The sequence below is a fragment of the Gopherus evgoodei genome, chromosome 1 (genome assembly GCF_007399415.2).
Source record: "Gopherus evgoodei ecotype Sinaloan lineage chromosome 1, rGopEvg1_v1.p, whole genome shotgun sequence".
In the NCBI taxonomy this organism is placed as follows: Eukaryota; Metazoa; Chordata; order Testudines; family Testudinidae; genus Gopherus; species Gopherus evgoodei.
Window position 1 is genome coordinate 335,476,743 of NC_044322.1, and position 18,164 is coordinate 335,494,906.

The 18,164-nt window shown below is 40.2% G+C and overlaps 1 protein-coding gene across 7 annotated transcripts in view; it reads right to left on the reverse strand.

Moving 5' to 3' along the window:
• The window catches only part of TBC1D22A (TBC1 domain family member 22A), a 458,897-nt gene that overhangs the window by 161,102 nt on the left and 279,631 nt on the right, over nt 1–18,164 (reverse strand). For all 7 annotated transcript variants that reach the window (XM_030549252.1, XM_030549251.1, XM_030549254.1 and 4 more), the window contains exon 11: nt 16,857–16,984. In XM_030549252.1, coding sequence (XP_030405112.1) covers nt 16,857–16,984 — 128 coding nt within the window. The remainder of the gene's footprint in view (nt 1–16,856; nt 16,985–18,164) is intronic.

Genomic DNA, 18,164 nt, shown 5'->3' on the forward strand with positions numbered 1-18,164 from the left:
TACAGAAAATCACATTCTATCTGCATGAAGACATACATTAATAAAAAAACGAACTCCCCTGTAGGTTTATACCTTATAAACAAATTGAATACATCTATACCATAAAGTCTGATATTTTTCTCTTGAGCTCAGAACTGAAAAAAAATACATCTTTATTTGGGAATTAACACAACCTTAGATTAATCAGTTTGAAGATTAACATGCACTGATATGGACTTTAAAACATTTTCTGCATGCATACATAACTCCTTACATAGTACCCGTAAATATATTTTACAGCTGGGAGTTGGCTCCAGTGGTGCAATGGGTTAGCACACAGTACTTATAGAGCAGTGTTTTGTGAAGTGATGCTGAGGTTGTGAGTTCAAACCTCCCCTAAAGCACAACTGGGGGCAGAGGGATAGCTTAGTGGTTTGAGCAGTGGCCTGCTAAACCCAGGGTTGTGAGTTCAATCCTAGAGGGGGCCACTAGGGATTCTGGGATTGGTCCTGCTTTCAGCAGGGGGTTGGACTAGATGATCTCCTGAGGTCCCTTCCAACCCTAATAATCTATGATTCTATGAACAATATTAAGGGTTAGTGTGACCCTGTCCTTCATTTAAGACTTCACACGACATTCCTTGGTGAATCAGAATGTACACACCAGCAGAGCTGTCCCTAGGGTACAGCAAATCGGGGCAACCGCTCCGGGCCCTGAGCTTTGTGGGGGCCCCACGGACCAGCGTGCTTGGCTGGGGCACATGGATATCATGTGAACTGCTAGCTTGGGGATGCTAGCACCCAACCCCTCCCCTTCCATCCGAGGGAGAGTGAGCCGGGAGGGAGAGCATGTAACGGCACTGCTGCAGCCTCCCCAGTCCCAAAGCATCAGTAGGGAGAGTGCATGGTGCCGCCGCAGCCTCTCCAGCCCTGGGAAGATAGGCGGCGTGGCCCCGCCCTCTGGAGCCCAGGGGCACCACCAAAGCAGGGACCTGGGGAGGCGGAGTATGGCTGTTTGGTGGAGCCCCGGAAGTGATGGATTTGTCACTTCTGCCCAGGGCTCCATATCCCCCTAGGGAAGGCCCTGCATACCAGAATCACGATATTCTTGTAATCCCTTTGCCAGCTGGCATTAAAGAATTCTTGGGCCATAGCACTACTTGCAGCTGGTGTCCAGAATGGATAAAAGGGGAAAGGGCAGCTGCTAGAAGTAAATATTAACAAGATGCCTGGTAGACCTTTCAGTCTGTAGACAGCAGTGATCTTAAGTCTTCACGGATTGAGGTACCCATCAGAAGTACCTTCAATTCCTCCTTGCAGGAAGAAGAAGAGGAGGAGAATTCATTGCTGGGATTAGTGATAGGGATCAGTCAGAAGAGGGTCAACCCAAATTTGCTGGTTATAAAGTGTGATACCTATTTAAACTCCACACTGAACCTAATAAAATGTCTGGTAGTTGAAGGGCAGACTGATCAGAAAGAGCTGCATTTCCACTCCCAGCCACCCCAAATTGTTCAAGTTAATATTGTTGTATCCTGACACTTAAAAATCCCTCTGTTTTTTATTTGCCTGCATGGACTGATCTCTGTATAGATAGATACCCCATCTATGCAACCTTGGGCTTGTTGAGGTCCCTCACAATAGTGAGTATTTCTAAGAACAGAAGTAATGAAATATAATCAGAAAATGCCAACGTGGTATCCTTATACTATATTAAAAAACAGTTCACTATAAGCTGTTTATTTTTCTGGAACTTTTAGGTTTCCTCTGTAAGACATGGTAATTCCATTGGCTGCTTTAACCATTTAATTTTAATATGCTTCTGTGAGAATTATCAAATATTGGTTTTGTTTTAAAGCATGACACAAGAACAGGTGTGTGAAAAAGTTTACAGAGGGAAATGGACATGTGTTAAAAGATGGAAAAATGAGAGAAATTTGTAGAAATAAAGCTACATAAAATCCAGACCAATTAATCTGTCTTCTTTATCCATAGGGTATTTACTAGGGCTGTCGATTAATTGCAGTTAACTTATGTGATTAACGTAAAAAAATTAATCGCGATTAAAATATTAATTGTGATTAATCGGTTTTAATCGCTCTGTTAAACAACAGAATACCAATTGAAATTAAATATTTGTGGATTTTTTCTACATTTTTGAATATATTAATTTAAATTACAACACAGAATACAAAGTGTATAGTGGTCACTTTATATAATTTTTTTTATTACAAATATCTGCACTGTAAAAATTATAAACAAAAGAATTCATAGTTTTCAATTCACCTCATACAAATACTGTAGTGCAATCTCTATCATGAAAGTGCAACTTACAAATGTAGATTTATTTTGGTTACATAATTGCACTCAAAAATAAAACAATGTAAAACTTTAGAGCCTACAAGTCCACTCAGTCCTACTTCTTGTTCAGCTGATTGCTCAGACAAACAAGTTTGTTTACATTTACGGGAGATAATACTGCCGGCTTCTTATTTATGTCACCTGAAAATGAGAACAGACTTTCGTATGGCACTTTTGTAGCTGGCATTGCAAGATATTTACGTGCCAGATATGCTGAACATTCGTATGCCCCTTCATGCTTTGGCCACCAATCCAGAGGACATGATTATGTGCTGATGATGCTCATTAAAAAAATGCATTAATGAAATTTGTGACTAAACTCCTTGGGGGAGAATTGTATGTCTCCTACTGTATTTCATGTTATAACAGTCCTGGATGATGACCCAGCACATGTTGTTCATTTTAAGAACACTTTCACTGCAGATTCGACAAAATACAAACAAGGTACCAATGTGTGATTTCTAAAGATTGCTACAGCACTCAACTCAACATTTAAGAATTTGAAGTGCCTTCAAAAATTTGAGAGAGATGAGGTGTAGAGCATGCTTTCAGAAGTCTTACAGGAGCAACACTTTGAGAGGAAAACTATAAACCTGAACCACTGGTGGCATCTGACTCAGATGAAGAAGAGGAATCGGTATGCATTGCTTTGGATGGTTATTGAGCAGAATCCGTTATCAGCAGGGACATGTCCTCTGGAATAGTGGCTGAAGCATGAAGGGGCATACAAATGTTTAGCATATCTGGAACGTAAATATCTTGCAATGCCGGCTACAAAATTGCCATGCAAACACCTGTACAATGTCACCTGAAAGTGAGAAAACAAGAAGCAAGCAGCATTAGCTCTTGCAAATGTAAACAAACTTGTTTGTCTGAGCGACTGGCTGAACAAGAAGTAGGATTAGTAGGACTGAATGGACTTGTAGGCTCTAAAGTTTTACATTGTTTTATTTTTTAATGCAGTTATTTTTTGTACATAATTCTATACTTGTAAGTTCAACTTTCATGATAAAGAGATTGCATTACAATTGCACTAGGTGAATTGAAAAATACTGAAGTGAGCACTGTACACTTCGTATTCTGTGTTGTAATTGAAATCAGTATATTTGAAAGTGTAGAAAATATCCAAAACTATTTAAATAAATGGTATTCTATTATTGTTTAACACAGGATTTCTCAAATAGGATCGAGGGACATACTAGTCACCGCTTCCAGCAGCCCCCATTGGCCTCGAGGTGTGATCCACGGCCACTGGGAGCCACCATCGTTTATCTGCCCCGGACCTGCAGACGGGGCAGATAAACGAACCGACCCGGCCCACCAGGGGCTTGCCCTACACAAGCAGCGACCCCTGTTTTAATTTTGTTAATTCCATCATTACTTTTTAAAATCACTTTGCAGCCCTACTATTTACTCAAAATCATTAGGCAATAAATACAAAAGTAATCTTTTTGACGGAAGTCATCTATTACAGGTACTAGTTTTGTTTTTATTAATAAAAGTAAATCTTGTGCTTGTTTGTTGAGGAGATTCTTGAGCACGAAGAATATAGTCAATTAATGATGTACAAAGGAAAAACTACTAATCTTAAAAAATCTATTTAACTAAAACATGTCTAGACAACTTCTGGCAATTTTTGGTAAGGATAAAAATCAGTTTATCTTGCTTCTATACTTAACTTACCATGTATCAGATATTTGTAAGATCTACAAGATGCTAGCTATACCCAACAAAATGTACACAGTACTGGCTTTGATGCGTCTATTTTAGACCATTTTATAAATTTGTCCCTTTTTATCATCATGGAAATTGTAAGTGGCATGGCATGCATTAACATACACCAACTGATTTAGCACAAAATCTTTAAATATTCATTGGTGGGGGGTTTTCTTAAAATGAACATTTATAGATACACGCAAAGCCTAAAAAAGGAGGTTTAAGTAGAAGTTACATGTGACCCAATAACCCCTCAATGCCAACTAGCAAAGGGTTACAAGAATATCCTGATTCTGGTATGTAAATTCTATCTCAAAGAGCATCTTGCAACGTCTTAAATGAAAGCCAAGATCACACTGGTCATAAATGTCATTGTGAAATGTATGTACAGATACTATGTAAGGAGCTACGTATGTAAACTGAAAATATGTTCTTAGATTCTGTATCAAAGCAAAGGTGAGGCAACCAGTTTCCTGTCAGTCAAAAGATGTTTACTCACCTTCATCTCTGTCAGCATGTAAATTAAGCCTTAACACAATGCAGGCACATTTATATATGAAGTCACAAGAGAGATATGAAATTCACGGGAAGAACACACACTGGGGGAAGAAAACCTTATCCTGAAATACACTTCAAATGTTTACTGGGCTGTATTCGGGGAACAGAGGAGTACCTAGGAATACTAGGAAAATCCTGTACCTGGGAATATTAATGAAAATGGGATATCACAACCAGCCTGGGCTGAAGACACTGCAAAAGGCTTTGGGTGACAGACATTTCAGAAGACAGTAGGTTAACCTAATAGTTAAGATTAATCTCTAGAAAACCTGTTATGTCTTAGTTTTATATGTAACCTTTTGTTTCCATTATCTTTACTATCTTTTGAATCTTTGATAACAAACTTACAGTTTTCACTATAAAATATATTTAAGTGTTGTGATATTAAGCTAGGAGCTGATCCTGAGTTGTGTCAGACAAGGTGGTGTGTACACTGTTCCCCTAGGGACAGCCAACTTGGTATTTCCATGAGTGTTCAGTGGAGAAGGGTCTGGACACTCCAGGTGAATGCTTCAAAGGGACTCAGGGATTGGATTACACTGTTTTTGAACCTGCATGGTAAAGTCAGGGATGGCATAGCCTGGTGATGTCAGGAAAATGACACCCAGTCAAGCACAAGAAAGTCTCCCTCACGCTGGAGGCAGGGTGACTCAGTTCTGGGGACCCCACGAACCATCACACTGCACTTCAGCAGCTAGTCTGGGTACATAACTTCTGCAGTGCATTGTCAAGAAAACTGTCTTTTGAAAAGTGATGAATTCCAAGTGACTGACTTGCAAATCTCAATAGGCAGAAGTGACCTGAGGCTAGATACCACTGCTGCTGTAGCTCTGGTTAAATGATTTCTAATATCATGCTCACTGTCAAAGAATAACAATGAGAAATAAGTGAAGAGCCATCAATCCCATGGTATTAGGTGGGTCAGCGGCTTGCATTTTGTATTAATGCTTCACTACTGGAAATCTTGACTCTTGATATCGGTGAATTAATGTAGCTCTCTTGTACACAGGCTGATATTATGCATTGTTCACAAAGGAAATGAACATCCAAGATACTGTAAAGGAGTGCTTTCTTTCTAAGATAAGGCAAAATGAATTTAATAGATCAGGAAGAGGAACAAACTAAAGAAGGGTGGCAAGAATGCTAAATTATTTTACATAATATAATCAAATTTTTTTTTTTAAAATTGGTTATACATAAATACAAGCACCTAACTTCAAGTTTACCCCTTCAAGTTTGTTAACAGGCATTATTTACAGTTGTTAGGTAATAATTGGAGATATACCAAGCTCCTAGAACTGGAAAGGACCTTGAAAGGTCATTGAGTCCAGCCCCCTGCCTTCACTAGCAGGACCAATTTTTGCCCCAGATCCCTAAGTGGCCCCCTCAAGGACTGAACTCACAACCCTGGGTTTAGCAGGCCAATGCTCAAACCACTGAGCTATCCCTTCCCCCTAATTACTTGATCACACACCTATATCTATAAATAGAGATTTTTTTTTTAATTACACAGAACCACTGATTCTGTGCACTGAATGGACATACATGATGGCAGATTAAGATTGCATGGTCAAACACAAAACTAGCATTTCCTAACTTTTAAGTTCTTGACTTTGCAAGCTAAATAACATTCTTTTAACAATCTTTGTGTGTGCGTGCAATATATGCAAGATTTAAAATAAATAAATGGGTGCTTAATGTTAGGCTCTTTCCATTGACTTCAACCTCTTGGAATGTCAGAAAAATTATTAAATATGGAATTAGAGGTTTATCTGTAGACACCAGTATTTGAAATCTTGGCCCAAATACATTTAGGCACTTAAATAGGATCTCTAATATTCTAAAATACTGAGTGAAGTTCAGTAGCTTACTTAAGTGCCTAAATATAGACTTATAACCGTATCTATTTTTTAAAGTTTGGCTTGGCTATATTTGGATATATATGCATACATGTGTGCGTGTGTGTTTTATGTCTACAACTAAAATATCCTCTAAATCTGACACTTTTTAACCAACCCACTGTTTCAGTTCCATATAGGTTTTAACATCCTGTCAAAGGCTAAAGGCTGAATAAGCTTTATCGATGTAACTAGTATCAGTGCCTTCACAATATGTGTGTATTATGTTTAGTCCATTTAATTTTTATAAAGAGTAATCAACAATGGAATAAATTATGATGCTAATAACCAAAGTAAGCATCAAAGATTATAAAATCTTGGATGAGGAAAAAGACAAGGACCTCTTGCTATAGATAAAGAATGACTCAAAATAAAGTGCTGAATTACAAATGGAAATTCTGACCCTAATGCAAATAACAGCCAACTTGATGCAGTGAGACACTACGTGTGACACTGGCAGTATGACAGAGGATTTCATTCATAACTACTTCACAATCAGAAGTACTTTAATTTCAATATTTAAAACAGCATGTTCACTTTTTTAGGCAAAGATTCCCCCCCATAATTAAAAATGAATATAACATCACAAAACAAATTGATATACAGCTTCTGACATTCAGCCCCATACTGCCATTTCGAGACTGGGATGCACATGTATGAATTCAATTACTGGAATAACATTTGTGCAAAACTAAGAGTGAACAAAGACTGGTAAGCGACAAATACAGAAGATACATCTTGATATATGCTCTGAAAGACAAAAATCGATTTCAATCTAAAAAATTTAAACTGAAGTAAGGCAAGAAGAAATTCCAAATTTGTTACAAACTCTTATGAAATGCCTTAAATCAGATCAGGGTTGCTTTTTTTGAGTTGTTGATAATAGGCATAACATTCTATAACATTTATCCACTATGGCAAACCATGGAATATGTACAGATTGACATCTCTACCATTCCTAATAAAAGTTGTTAAATCATGTAAGTACAAAGATAGAAAGTAGCAATAGTATTTGCTGCAAGTGTACAAAGAAACCTTTAAATCATCATCATGTCAACCACAGGCTCTTTTAGAATGGAGCAGACATGCAACTTGTCTTACTTCCTTTTCATAAACGCATATAAATCTGTTAAATTCCTGCCAATCATGCATAACTTCAGACATTGTAATATTGCACTGTACCAAAGTATTGTGCCAAGAATGTGATCCCAGGTTTGAAAGAAAATGCAGGATATAAAGACATGAGGGTAACAAGCAGTGAAAGAATAATGCACAGGCCTAGAGGGTTCATGCCCAGGGGCCCAAGCCAATTTGAGGACCCTCACAAGAGCGCAGGAACCTGGATAGAAGTGTGGGGGTGGAGGCATTAACACCGGAACTCTGGCTCTGCCCACTGCTCCTCCTCTTCCTCCAAGGCCCTGCTCCCTGGCCAGCCCAGAAGCTGGAGCTGGGCCATAGTAAGAGTTGCCCAGGCTGCTGTGGGGAAACCCAGAACTTCCATCTCTCCTGTGCGGGAGTCTGAGGGGTCCCGAGGGCAGCCCCTGGCCCATGTGCCCATCCCCCAGGGAGTGCCATCCAGGCAAGTGGAGGGTCCAGGGCTCCCCACAGCGGCCCAAACTCCTTGGGCGGCTCCTCAGGGTGGGCCTATAGGGCAAGCCACCAGGGTGACCGCCCAAGGCACTGTGGTTAGGGGGACACAGTGCAGAGTTGTGAGCTGCCAGGTGGCAGGGGAGAACCACAAACTTGCCGAGGCAATGCATGGGGGAGGCGAGTGGTGAGACACAGATATTTCTCGCTTCTCCGTAACATTCCTCCATTGCCACCTAGGGAGCTATAAGTGAAGGGCGAGGAGCAACAATGAGTGCTCCATGCATCCAGGTCATTTCCCCACCAGACTGTGCTGTGAGGTGAGCATCAGGAACTGTTGCTTTCCTGTCCTCCCCTTATGCAGCCCAGGTGGAAAAAGTGACCTGGATGCAAGGAGCCCTGACACTGCTCCTCATCTCCCCCCAACCCCCAGTCCTCTTGGGGGTGCACGAGCAGCTGTGCCTGCTGCTCTGTGCATCCAGGTCAGTTCCCCCATGTGGGCACAGAAGAGAACTGCAGGAGTTAGGGGAACAGGAAGGGTGCAGGGGTTATGGGCAGAGGGGGCATGGTGCAGCACAAAGTAAGGTGGTAATACACCATATACCATGCCACCCTTACTTCTCTAATTGTGCAGGGGGGGGGAGTGGCACTATAGACTCATAGACTCATAGGTCAGAAGGGACCAGTCTGATCATCTAGTCTGACCTCCTGCACAAGGCAGGCCACAGAACCCCACCCATCCAATTTTATAACAAACCCTATCCCAGGACCGAGTTATTGAAATCCTCAAAATTGGTTTGAAGACCTCAAGCTGCAGAAAGAAAAAGTAGAATCAAATGGAGTAAAAATCTTAAGTGAATCCACATGTTCCATAGAATCTCTATGGATAGAAATTTCATGTTCTAATAAGTATATAACATTAGGGATCTATTATCCACCACCTGACCAGGACAGTAATAGTGATGATGAAATGCTAACGGAAATTAGAGAGGCTATCAAAATTAAGAACTCAATAATAGTGAGGGATTTCAATTATCCCCACATTGACTGGGAACATTTCACTTCAGGACAAAATGCAGAGATAAAATTTCTCAATACTTTAAATGACTGCTTCATGGAGCAGCTGGTACGGGAACCCACAAGGGGAGAGACAACTCTAGATTTAATCCTGAGTGGAGTGCAGGATCTGGTCCAAGAGGTAACTATAACAGGACTGCTTGGAAATAGTGACCATAATACAACAGCATTCAACATCCCTGCGGTGGGATGAACATCTCAACAGCCCAATACTGTGGCATTTAATTTCAAAAAGGGGAACTATGCAAAAACAAGGGGGTTAGTTAAACAAAAGTTAAAAGGCACAGTGACTAAAGTGAAATTCCTGCAAGCTGCATGGGTGCTTTTTAAAGACACCATAACAGAGGCCAAACTTCAATGTATACCCCAAATTAAAAAACACAGTAAAAACCAAAGAATAGCCACCGTGGCTTAACAACCAACCATGTAAAAGAAGCAGTGAGAGATAAAAAGACTTCCATTAAAAAGTGGGAGTCAAATCCTAGTGAGGCAAATAGAAAGGAGCACAAACACTGCCAAATTAAGTGCAAGAGTGTAATAAGAAAAGCCAAAGAGGAGTTTGAAGAACGCCTAGCCAAAAACTCCAAAGGTAATAACAAAATGTTTTTTAAGTACATCAGAAGCAGGAAGCCTGCTAAACAACCAGTGGGGCCTCTTGATGATCGAGATACAAAAGGAGCGCTTAAAGACGATTAAGTCATTGCGGAGAAACTAAATAGATTCTTTGCTTCAGTCTTCACGGCTGAGGATGTTAGGGAGATTCCCAAACCTGAGCCAGTTTTTGTAGGTGACAAATCTGAAGAACTGTCACAGATTGAAGTGTCACTAGAGAAGGTTTTGGAATTAGTTGATAAACTCAACATTAACAAATCACTGGGGCCAGATGGCATTCACCCAAGAGTTCTGAAAGAATTCAAATGTGAAGTTGCGGAACTATTAATTAAGGTTTGTAACTTGTCCTTTAAATCAGCTTCTGTACCCAATGGCTGGAAGTTAGTTAATGTAACACTAATATTTAAAATATCTACAGGTGATCCCGGCAATTACAGATCGGTAAGTCTAACATCGGTACCAGGCAAATTAGTTGAAACAATAGTTAAGAACAAAATAGTCAGAAACATAGAAAAACAAACTGTTGAGCAATAGTCAACATGGTTTCTGTAAAGGGAAATTGTGTCTTATTAATCTATTAGAGTTCTTTGAAGGGGTCAACAAACATGTGGACAAGGGGGATCCAGTGGACGTAGTGTACTTAGATTTCCAGAAAGCCTTTGACAGGTCCCTCACCAAAGGCTCTTACGTAAATTAAGCTGTCATGGGATAAAAGGGAAGGTTCTTTCATGGATTGAGAACTGGCTAAAAGACAGGGAACAAAGGGTAGGAATTAATGGCAAATTCTCAGAATGGAGAGGGGTAACTAGTGGTGTTCCCCAAGGGTCAGTCCTAGGACCAATCCTATTCAACTTACTCATAAATCATCTGGAGAAAGGGATAAACAGAAAGGTGGCAAAGTTTGCAGATGATACTTGTTAAGGTTCCTTCCCCACTCTGAACTATAGGGTACAGATGTGGGGACCTGCATGGACACTTCTAAGCTTAATTACTAGCTTAGATCTGGTATCGCTGCCACCACTCCCAAGTACTACCTTTTTCCCCGGGTAGTCTTGAGGGACTTCACCAATTCCCTGGTGAACAGAGATCCAAACCCTTGGATCCTAACACAAGGTGAATTTAACCATCCCCTCTCCTTTCTCCCACCAATTCCTGGTGAGTCCAGATCCAATCCCCTTGGATCTAAAACCAAGGAAAAAATCAATCAGGTATTAAGAGAAAGGCTTTTAATTAAAGAAAAGAAAGGAAAAGAAAACCCTCTGGGAGAGATTAGCATATCAGCTACTCTCACAGACAACAGATTCAAAACACAGAGGATGTTCCCCTGGGCAAAAATCGTAATACACACACAAGAATACCCAAATTTGATAATTCCCTTAATGGTACTAAGACAAGTTACAAGGAAAACAAACATAAACCTATTTATCCCTTTCTAAAACTTACTACTCTGGTAAGAGGCTGGTTCCTTGATCTTTTTCACTCCGGCTGAAACTGCAGCTCTAAACAAAGGAAAACTTCCCTCCTTCCTTTTGAAACATCTTGTTCCCTCATTGGTTCCTCTGGTCAGGTGTTAGCTAGGCTAGGTTAACTTCTTAACACTTTACAGGTAAAAGAGGCATTAACCCTTAACTATCTGTTTAAGACAATACTAAACTGCTCAAGATAGTTAAGACCAAAGCAGACTGTGAAGAACTTCAAAAAGATCTCACAAAACTAAGTGATTGGGCAACAAAATGGCAAATGAAATTTAATGTGGATAAATGTAAAGTAATGCACATTGCAAAAATAAACCCAGCTATACATACAATATGATGTGGGCTAATTTAGCTACAACGAGTCAGGAAAAAGATCTTGGAGTCATCGTGTATAGTTCTCTGAAGACGTCCACGCAGTGTGCAGAGGTGGTCAAAAAAGCAAACAGGATGTTAGGAATCATTAAAAAGGGGATAAAGAATAAAACTGAGAATATATTATTGCCCTTATATAAATCGATGGTACACCCACATCTCGAACACTGCATACAGATATGGTCTCCTCATCTCAAAAAAGATATACTGGCACTAGAAAAGGTTCAGAAAAGGGCAACTAAAATGATTAGGGGTTTGGAGAGGGTCCCATATGAGGAAAGATTAAAGAGGCTAGGACTCTTCAGCTTGGAAAAGAGGAGACTAAGGGGGGATATGATAGAGATATAAAATCATGAGTGATGTGGAGAAAGTGGATAAGGAAGTTATTTACTTATTCCCATAATACAAGAACTAGGGGCCACCAAATGAAATGAATGGGCAGCAGGTTTAAAACAAATAAAAGGAAGTTCTTCACACAGCGCATAGTTAACTTGTGGAACTCCTTACCTGTGGAGGTTGTGAAGGCTGGGACTATAACAGCGTTTAAAAGGGAACTGGATAAATTCATGGTGGTGAAGTCTATAAATAGCTATTAGCCAGGATGGGTAAGGAATGGTGTCCCTAGCCTCTGTTTGTCAGAGGATGGAGATGGATGGCAGGAGAGAGATCACTTGACCATTACCTGTTAGGTTCACTCCCTCTGGGGCACCTGGCATTGGTCACTGTCGGTAGACAGAATACTGGGCTGGATGGACCTTTGGTCTAACCTGGTATAGCCGTTCTTATGTTCTCATGTTATGCTGCTGCTGCTGGTGGCAATGCCTTCAGACCTAGGCACAACAGCCAGGAGCTGCCACTATCTGGCCACCCAGCCAGTGCTTAATTTGTGCCGAGGCTTGCTAGGGCTGAGTCCAGCTCCTCTTTTAATATAAATTAAGGACTAGGGGGGGAGGCAGAAAGGCCCTGGGGGTTTGGGGAGCCTATACGGCCAGATGCATCAAGATACAAGTTTGCCCATGGTTCCATTTTCCCTCAGACTGGCCCCGGGCGGATCTTACCATGGCCCGACTCCAGCTTCTGGCTTGGCCAAGGGGTAGTTGTTGTGGGAAGGGGCAGGGAGTGGGGCCAGGTGGCAAGGGAAGGGTTGGGGGGCCCAAAAGTTCTTTGTGCCCAGGGCCCCAATAATTCTTTATCTACCTCTTGTAAGTAGAAGACAAAACTGAGGTCTTGTATTACAGTTTCTGACTGTGGAATCTTTTACATCTGATTCCAACAAAGCTCACATAATTCAGTTCTAAAGACTTAAAACTTCAGTGTCCTGAGAGTAATTTAGCAATTTGGAACAAAAAAAAAGAAAAAGAAAAAGAAAAAAAGTAACCTTTGAAAGGAACAACGTAGCTAATCAAAGGCATTTGTTCTCACATAAAAAACAAGCCAAGTCAAAGAAAGTTGAATTTCCTCTTGTTAAAGTACAATCCAAATTAAGGAAAGAATAAATGAAACTAAATCTTTAAAGCTAAGAAGCCCGCATCACAGACCTTGTTGTGTGTACAAGCTGTATAGTGCTTCTAATTATCCTGTTTTAGCAGGAATGAAAATTAAAAGTTGTTGTCAAGCAGCAGTTTTCTTTTTCAAAATGTATTTTGTGTTTGTAAAGTTCTACTGTAAAGACAGTACCATATTTTTACAGATTTATCAAAGCACAGTTACAGAACACCTATGCATTTTGTTATGGGGAATCTGTGAACCTTTGCAAAACTTTATTCTCATATAACTGGTTTACTTACAATAATTTTGGAGTATGCATGCAATGAATTACTTCACATAGCTGATTAAATCTCAATTAAGTTAGACAGAAAATCAGATACTGGCAAGACTGTGCTTGATACTGTAAAATCCAAGACAGATTATTCATAGAAGGGGCCACTGTGTTCATCTAGTCTGACCTGCAGCATAACACAGGCCATGGGACTTCCCTATATTAACTCCGTTTTGAACTAGACATGTCCTGTAGAAAAACAACCAGTCTGTGCACTATATTTTCATCAACACTTACTAACCTATGCTATCTAGAGTTAAATATATTGCTAGTTTAGCATTTTAATTCTACATCTTTTTCTCTTATAAATCATGATGTCCTCCTCAATGACAAAGAGGTATGAAGAGGTGTTGACACTACAGCATGCATCGAGTGCATGTGGATCTGAGCACTGACAATTCTGATGACACTGTGTACTTGTTTGCAAAGGCAGGAAGACTGAAGACAGCAAGTGTTTCAAGAAATGGTACTCATCATTGCAGACTTTTTTTTTTCTTTCTTAGTATTTGATTCATGCAAGAAAAGCAGTAAATACCAAGACGGCATATGTTACCGAGGCAGATAAAGCTCAGGTAGATGCTACCAAGCTTGAAACATTCAGTTCTCCAGGAAAATCAACTTAAAGCAGATGACCCAAGAGGTCAACACAGTTTCCAACCCCTTAGTGAACAATCCAGTCACAGACCACAGGCATAGTGAATTCTGGCTGCTAGCTTGTGAGACACACTTTATATAAGCATTTCTCATAAAACATATTATATACAGAGAGCATAACTTCCAAATCTGCCAGGGACACACTTATACCTCAATACATTTTCACGACACTAACAAAAATACTCATTACCTAAACAATGCTAAGCCACTCCATATGCACTTTATGAGACAACTGTCATTCCTCAAACTGCATATTATTTTGTATAGTTTTGTTATTCACCATTATACTACCACCCATGGAGAGGCAACTGCTGCAAAATAAACTTCTTTACCTGAAAGAACTTGGAGATTTTAAAAGATACTGTAAGCACAGCAAGGAAATCTGCATCACAATATATGGCTTTCTGCAGAAATGGATCATACAGAAACTGCAGGAATCTGTAGAATCTCAAAAGGAACACTGAACTTTTCCAGTGACAGCAACAGTTACACCACATAACATTACTCCAACAAAACCTATAATTCATGGTCTCTGCAGCCCTTATTTACACATTCAGGTTTATTTTAACTATTGTGATAATTATTACTCTTCGATTATATTATACTAGAGAAGTTACTAGTCTAAAGCTTAAAACAGAGCCTGATTCGCTCGCAGGTAATGATGTCTTTTATGTTGCTCTCTCAGGGTATGGCTACACTTGAAATTTCAAAGCGCTGACACGGCACTGGGAGAGCTGCATGTAAACCACATCCTCTACGGGTGTAGCTTGCAGCGCTGGGGCTGCTGAGGCTTTACAGCGCTGTATCTTGCAGCGCTTGGGGGGGGTGTTTTCACACCCCTGAGCGCAAAAGTTGCAGCGCTGTAAAGTGCCAGTGTAGCCAAGGCCTCAGTGCAAAAGGGACTTAACTGGCAACCATAGAATTTCCCCAGCAAAAAGGTATATGCTCTATCCTATGGGATATTTTCAGCTGCAAGAATAGCCTCTTGGAGCAGTTAGAGCTGATCATCAATTAGAGAGGCTGGTCTACTTAAAGGAGGTCTCAGGAGGCTAAAAATAGGGGGAATCTATCTCCAACTTACCCAAATCCTGTGCTCAAAATAGCTTGACTGAAAGTGAGAGCCCATCATAGTTAAAGTACTTGCCTATCAATGTTTCACTTAATGTGTCACCAGCTTTACCTACTAGTAAACAGTAATTCAAGCAAAATGTGTCACTTTCGGATCAGAGTGGTATAAATGATCAAGCCTGTACTTAACTAGTAAATTAATACTTCTATAGTGCATTTCATCTGAGGATCTCTACGTACTTTAAAAACGTTAGCCAAATCTCTCAACATTTCACCCAGACAAATAAATGTAAATATTTTTGTGATGAGTATATTGAGGGAGAGAGAAATGTACAAAATAAACAGTAAGTATTTTCATAAATAGAATACAACAGAATCCAGAGGTCCTTATCTTCACTTCTTGCTTTAACCAGCAGGTAACACTGCTTTCATATAATATGCTGTGATAAATAAAGTAGGGGTGAGGTAGCTCCTTTTGATGGACACCCAGCCAGCCAGTTAGCTGTAAAATCCCTCTTGGTAGCAGTTCTCGACTTGTTTTACCTGTATAGGGTTAAAAAGTCCCCCAGGTAAAGAAAAAAAAGTGGGCACCTAAACAAAAGAGCCATTGGGAACGCTAGAACTTTTTAAAATTGGAAAAAAAAAACCACCTTTCCCTTTGTCTGTCGTTCTCTTTGGGCTGCAGGGACACGGTGCAGCAATGCTATAAGAAGGAATGCTGCGTAGGGTTCAAACCAAGTATGAAAAATTATCTTCTATACCTAGAAGGAATCATTTGGATAGGAAATGTTTAGATAACGTGATCGGATTTCTTTATTTTGGCTTGTGGATTCCTCTGTGCTAACTCCAGATGCTTTGGTTTGATTGTAACCTTTAAGCTGAACCTCAAAAAAGCTATTTTGGGTGCTTAATTTTTTGAAATTGCTCTTTTAAAATCCAGCAAAAGCCTAAGTTCCAGATGTATTTTCTTCCTTTTTGTTTTTAATAAAATTTACCTTTTTTAAGAACAGGATTGGATTTTTGGTGTCCTAAGAGGTTTGTGCATATGCTGTTCGATTCGCTGGTGGCAACAGCTAATTTCCTTTGTTTTCTTTCTCAGCTTTTCCCTGAAGGGGAGGGGGTGGTGAAAGGACTTAAGGATACCCCACAAGGAGGAATTCCCAAGTGCTTCTTCCTGTATCCAAGGGAGTTCTTTGCATTTTGGGTGGTAGCAGCATTTACCAAGCCAAGGTCAGAGAAAAGCTGTATTAAACTCCCAAGGTTACAAGTCTGGAGTGGCACGAACTAATTTTTAGAATCCTTGCAGGCCCTCACATTTTGCACTCAAAGTGACAAAATGAGGATTCAGCCTTGACATATGCTATCCAGTTAAAATAAAATATTTCTCACTTTACCTTAATTTCTGCCAGTAAAAGACCAACAATTTGTAGATTATGTTACAATTATATTAGAATAAAGCAGCAAGTCTGAGGTGAAGTATTCAATCAAATCAGATGATACCAGTGGACAGAAAAGGTATATATTCATTTTATGTACTGTGTACAGCAACGAGGCAAAACTGTAGTCATTGTCCCATACTGAAAAATAGGGACAGATACATTTACATAAAATGACAGCACCTGAGAATGATGTCATCCTACATCACTAATTGGAAGTATGCAACCACAAAGCAAGTGCTCACCTGGTATGTGTCCCATAGCCTTATGGTGCACCTCAGGGGAACTTCTCTCATCAGCAAGTTATTCATCCAACGGAAAGCAAATTGCAAGTATTTCACCTCATGTTGATCTAAATGTCTGTGTACTTGTTCTTGAAGACAAAACAAAGAAACATTTATAACTTATTTAGAACCTTGTCTGAAGCTATAATTATCAGATAAACAGTCTAAAAATAAAACATTATATAAAATCAATTCACAGAAACTGTTACGGTTAAGAGAAAATGAACAAAATGGAGAGAGGTACAGCCAAACTTATCTTGCATTTAGTTTGCTGTCCCTACGTGGTTTAAGAGTACTCTGCATATCTGAATAGGGATGTCCCTTTTATCCTTTTCTGAGATCTCAATTACACTTTGATGGGGATACTCTGCTATCCTCTCCCAAAGATTTCTAGGGATGGCAGCCTTGTTTCTTCCACTGTGCTAGGACACTTTCCCAAAGCACTCTGTGATGAGTTGTGCTGGCACCACTGCAGTAAACAAGCTAGCAACATACAGGACCAGGCAGCTGCGGGAAGCCAGTAGCACCTGGTTGTCTGTACCTCTGTCACCCTGAGGTATGAGATACCAGCCAAAATCACCACTGTCGGTGAAAATAGTGTCAATATATTCTCTGCCTATATTCATATCCTGGGATGGGTTCCTAGGCTTTATAATAACATGCCACAGAATTCTCCTTTCTTCTGCTCTAGGCTGTACTCCCCATTGTTTGAGCTGCAAAGCGGAGACTAGGGAGGTGTTAACAGGCATTTCTTATAAAGGGGTTTTTAGTACCATTGTGACCATAAATCTAATGGTGTGTATCTGTTTTGATCAGCAGCTTCTGGCATGCCTCCCACCATGGGAAGGACATGTTCTATGGAATTCTCCAACCCACCATTGCCTTGTCCACTGATCAGAGGATTTGGAGGGCACATCAGAACACGACCATAGAGAAAGACTGAGAATGGTTGCTTCAGGAGAGGCAAAAAGGATAGCGAGAAAGAGGTGCACATTGGGAAAAGCACCAGGACAAGAAAAAAATGCTTCACACCATGGTTGACATGCAGGCTCAAAGATCCCATATTCCGCAGCCTTGTAGCCTTGAGAACTCAATAATTGCTGCTCCTTACATGCTCCCATCATACCACCTGGCATCACTGTGTACATCCTTACCCCTACCATTGTATGCTGTGGGACAACAAGGAGAAATATAGCTACACAAATAGATTCCGCTTATTAGCAACCCTTCGATTGCCAGCAAAAAGTTGTTTTTATCTGGCAGTTGCTA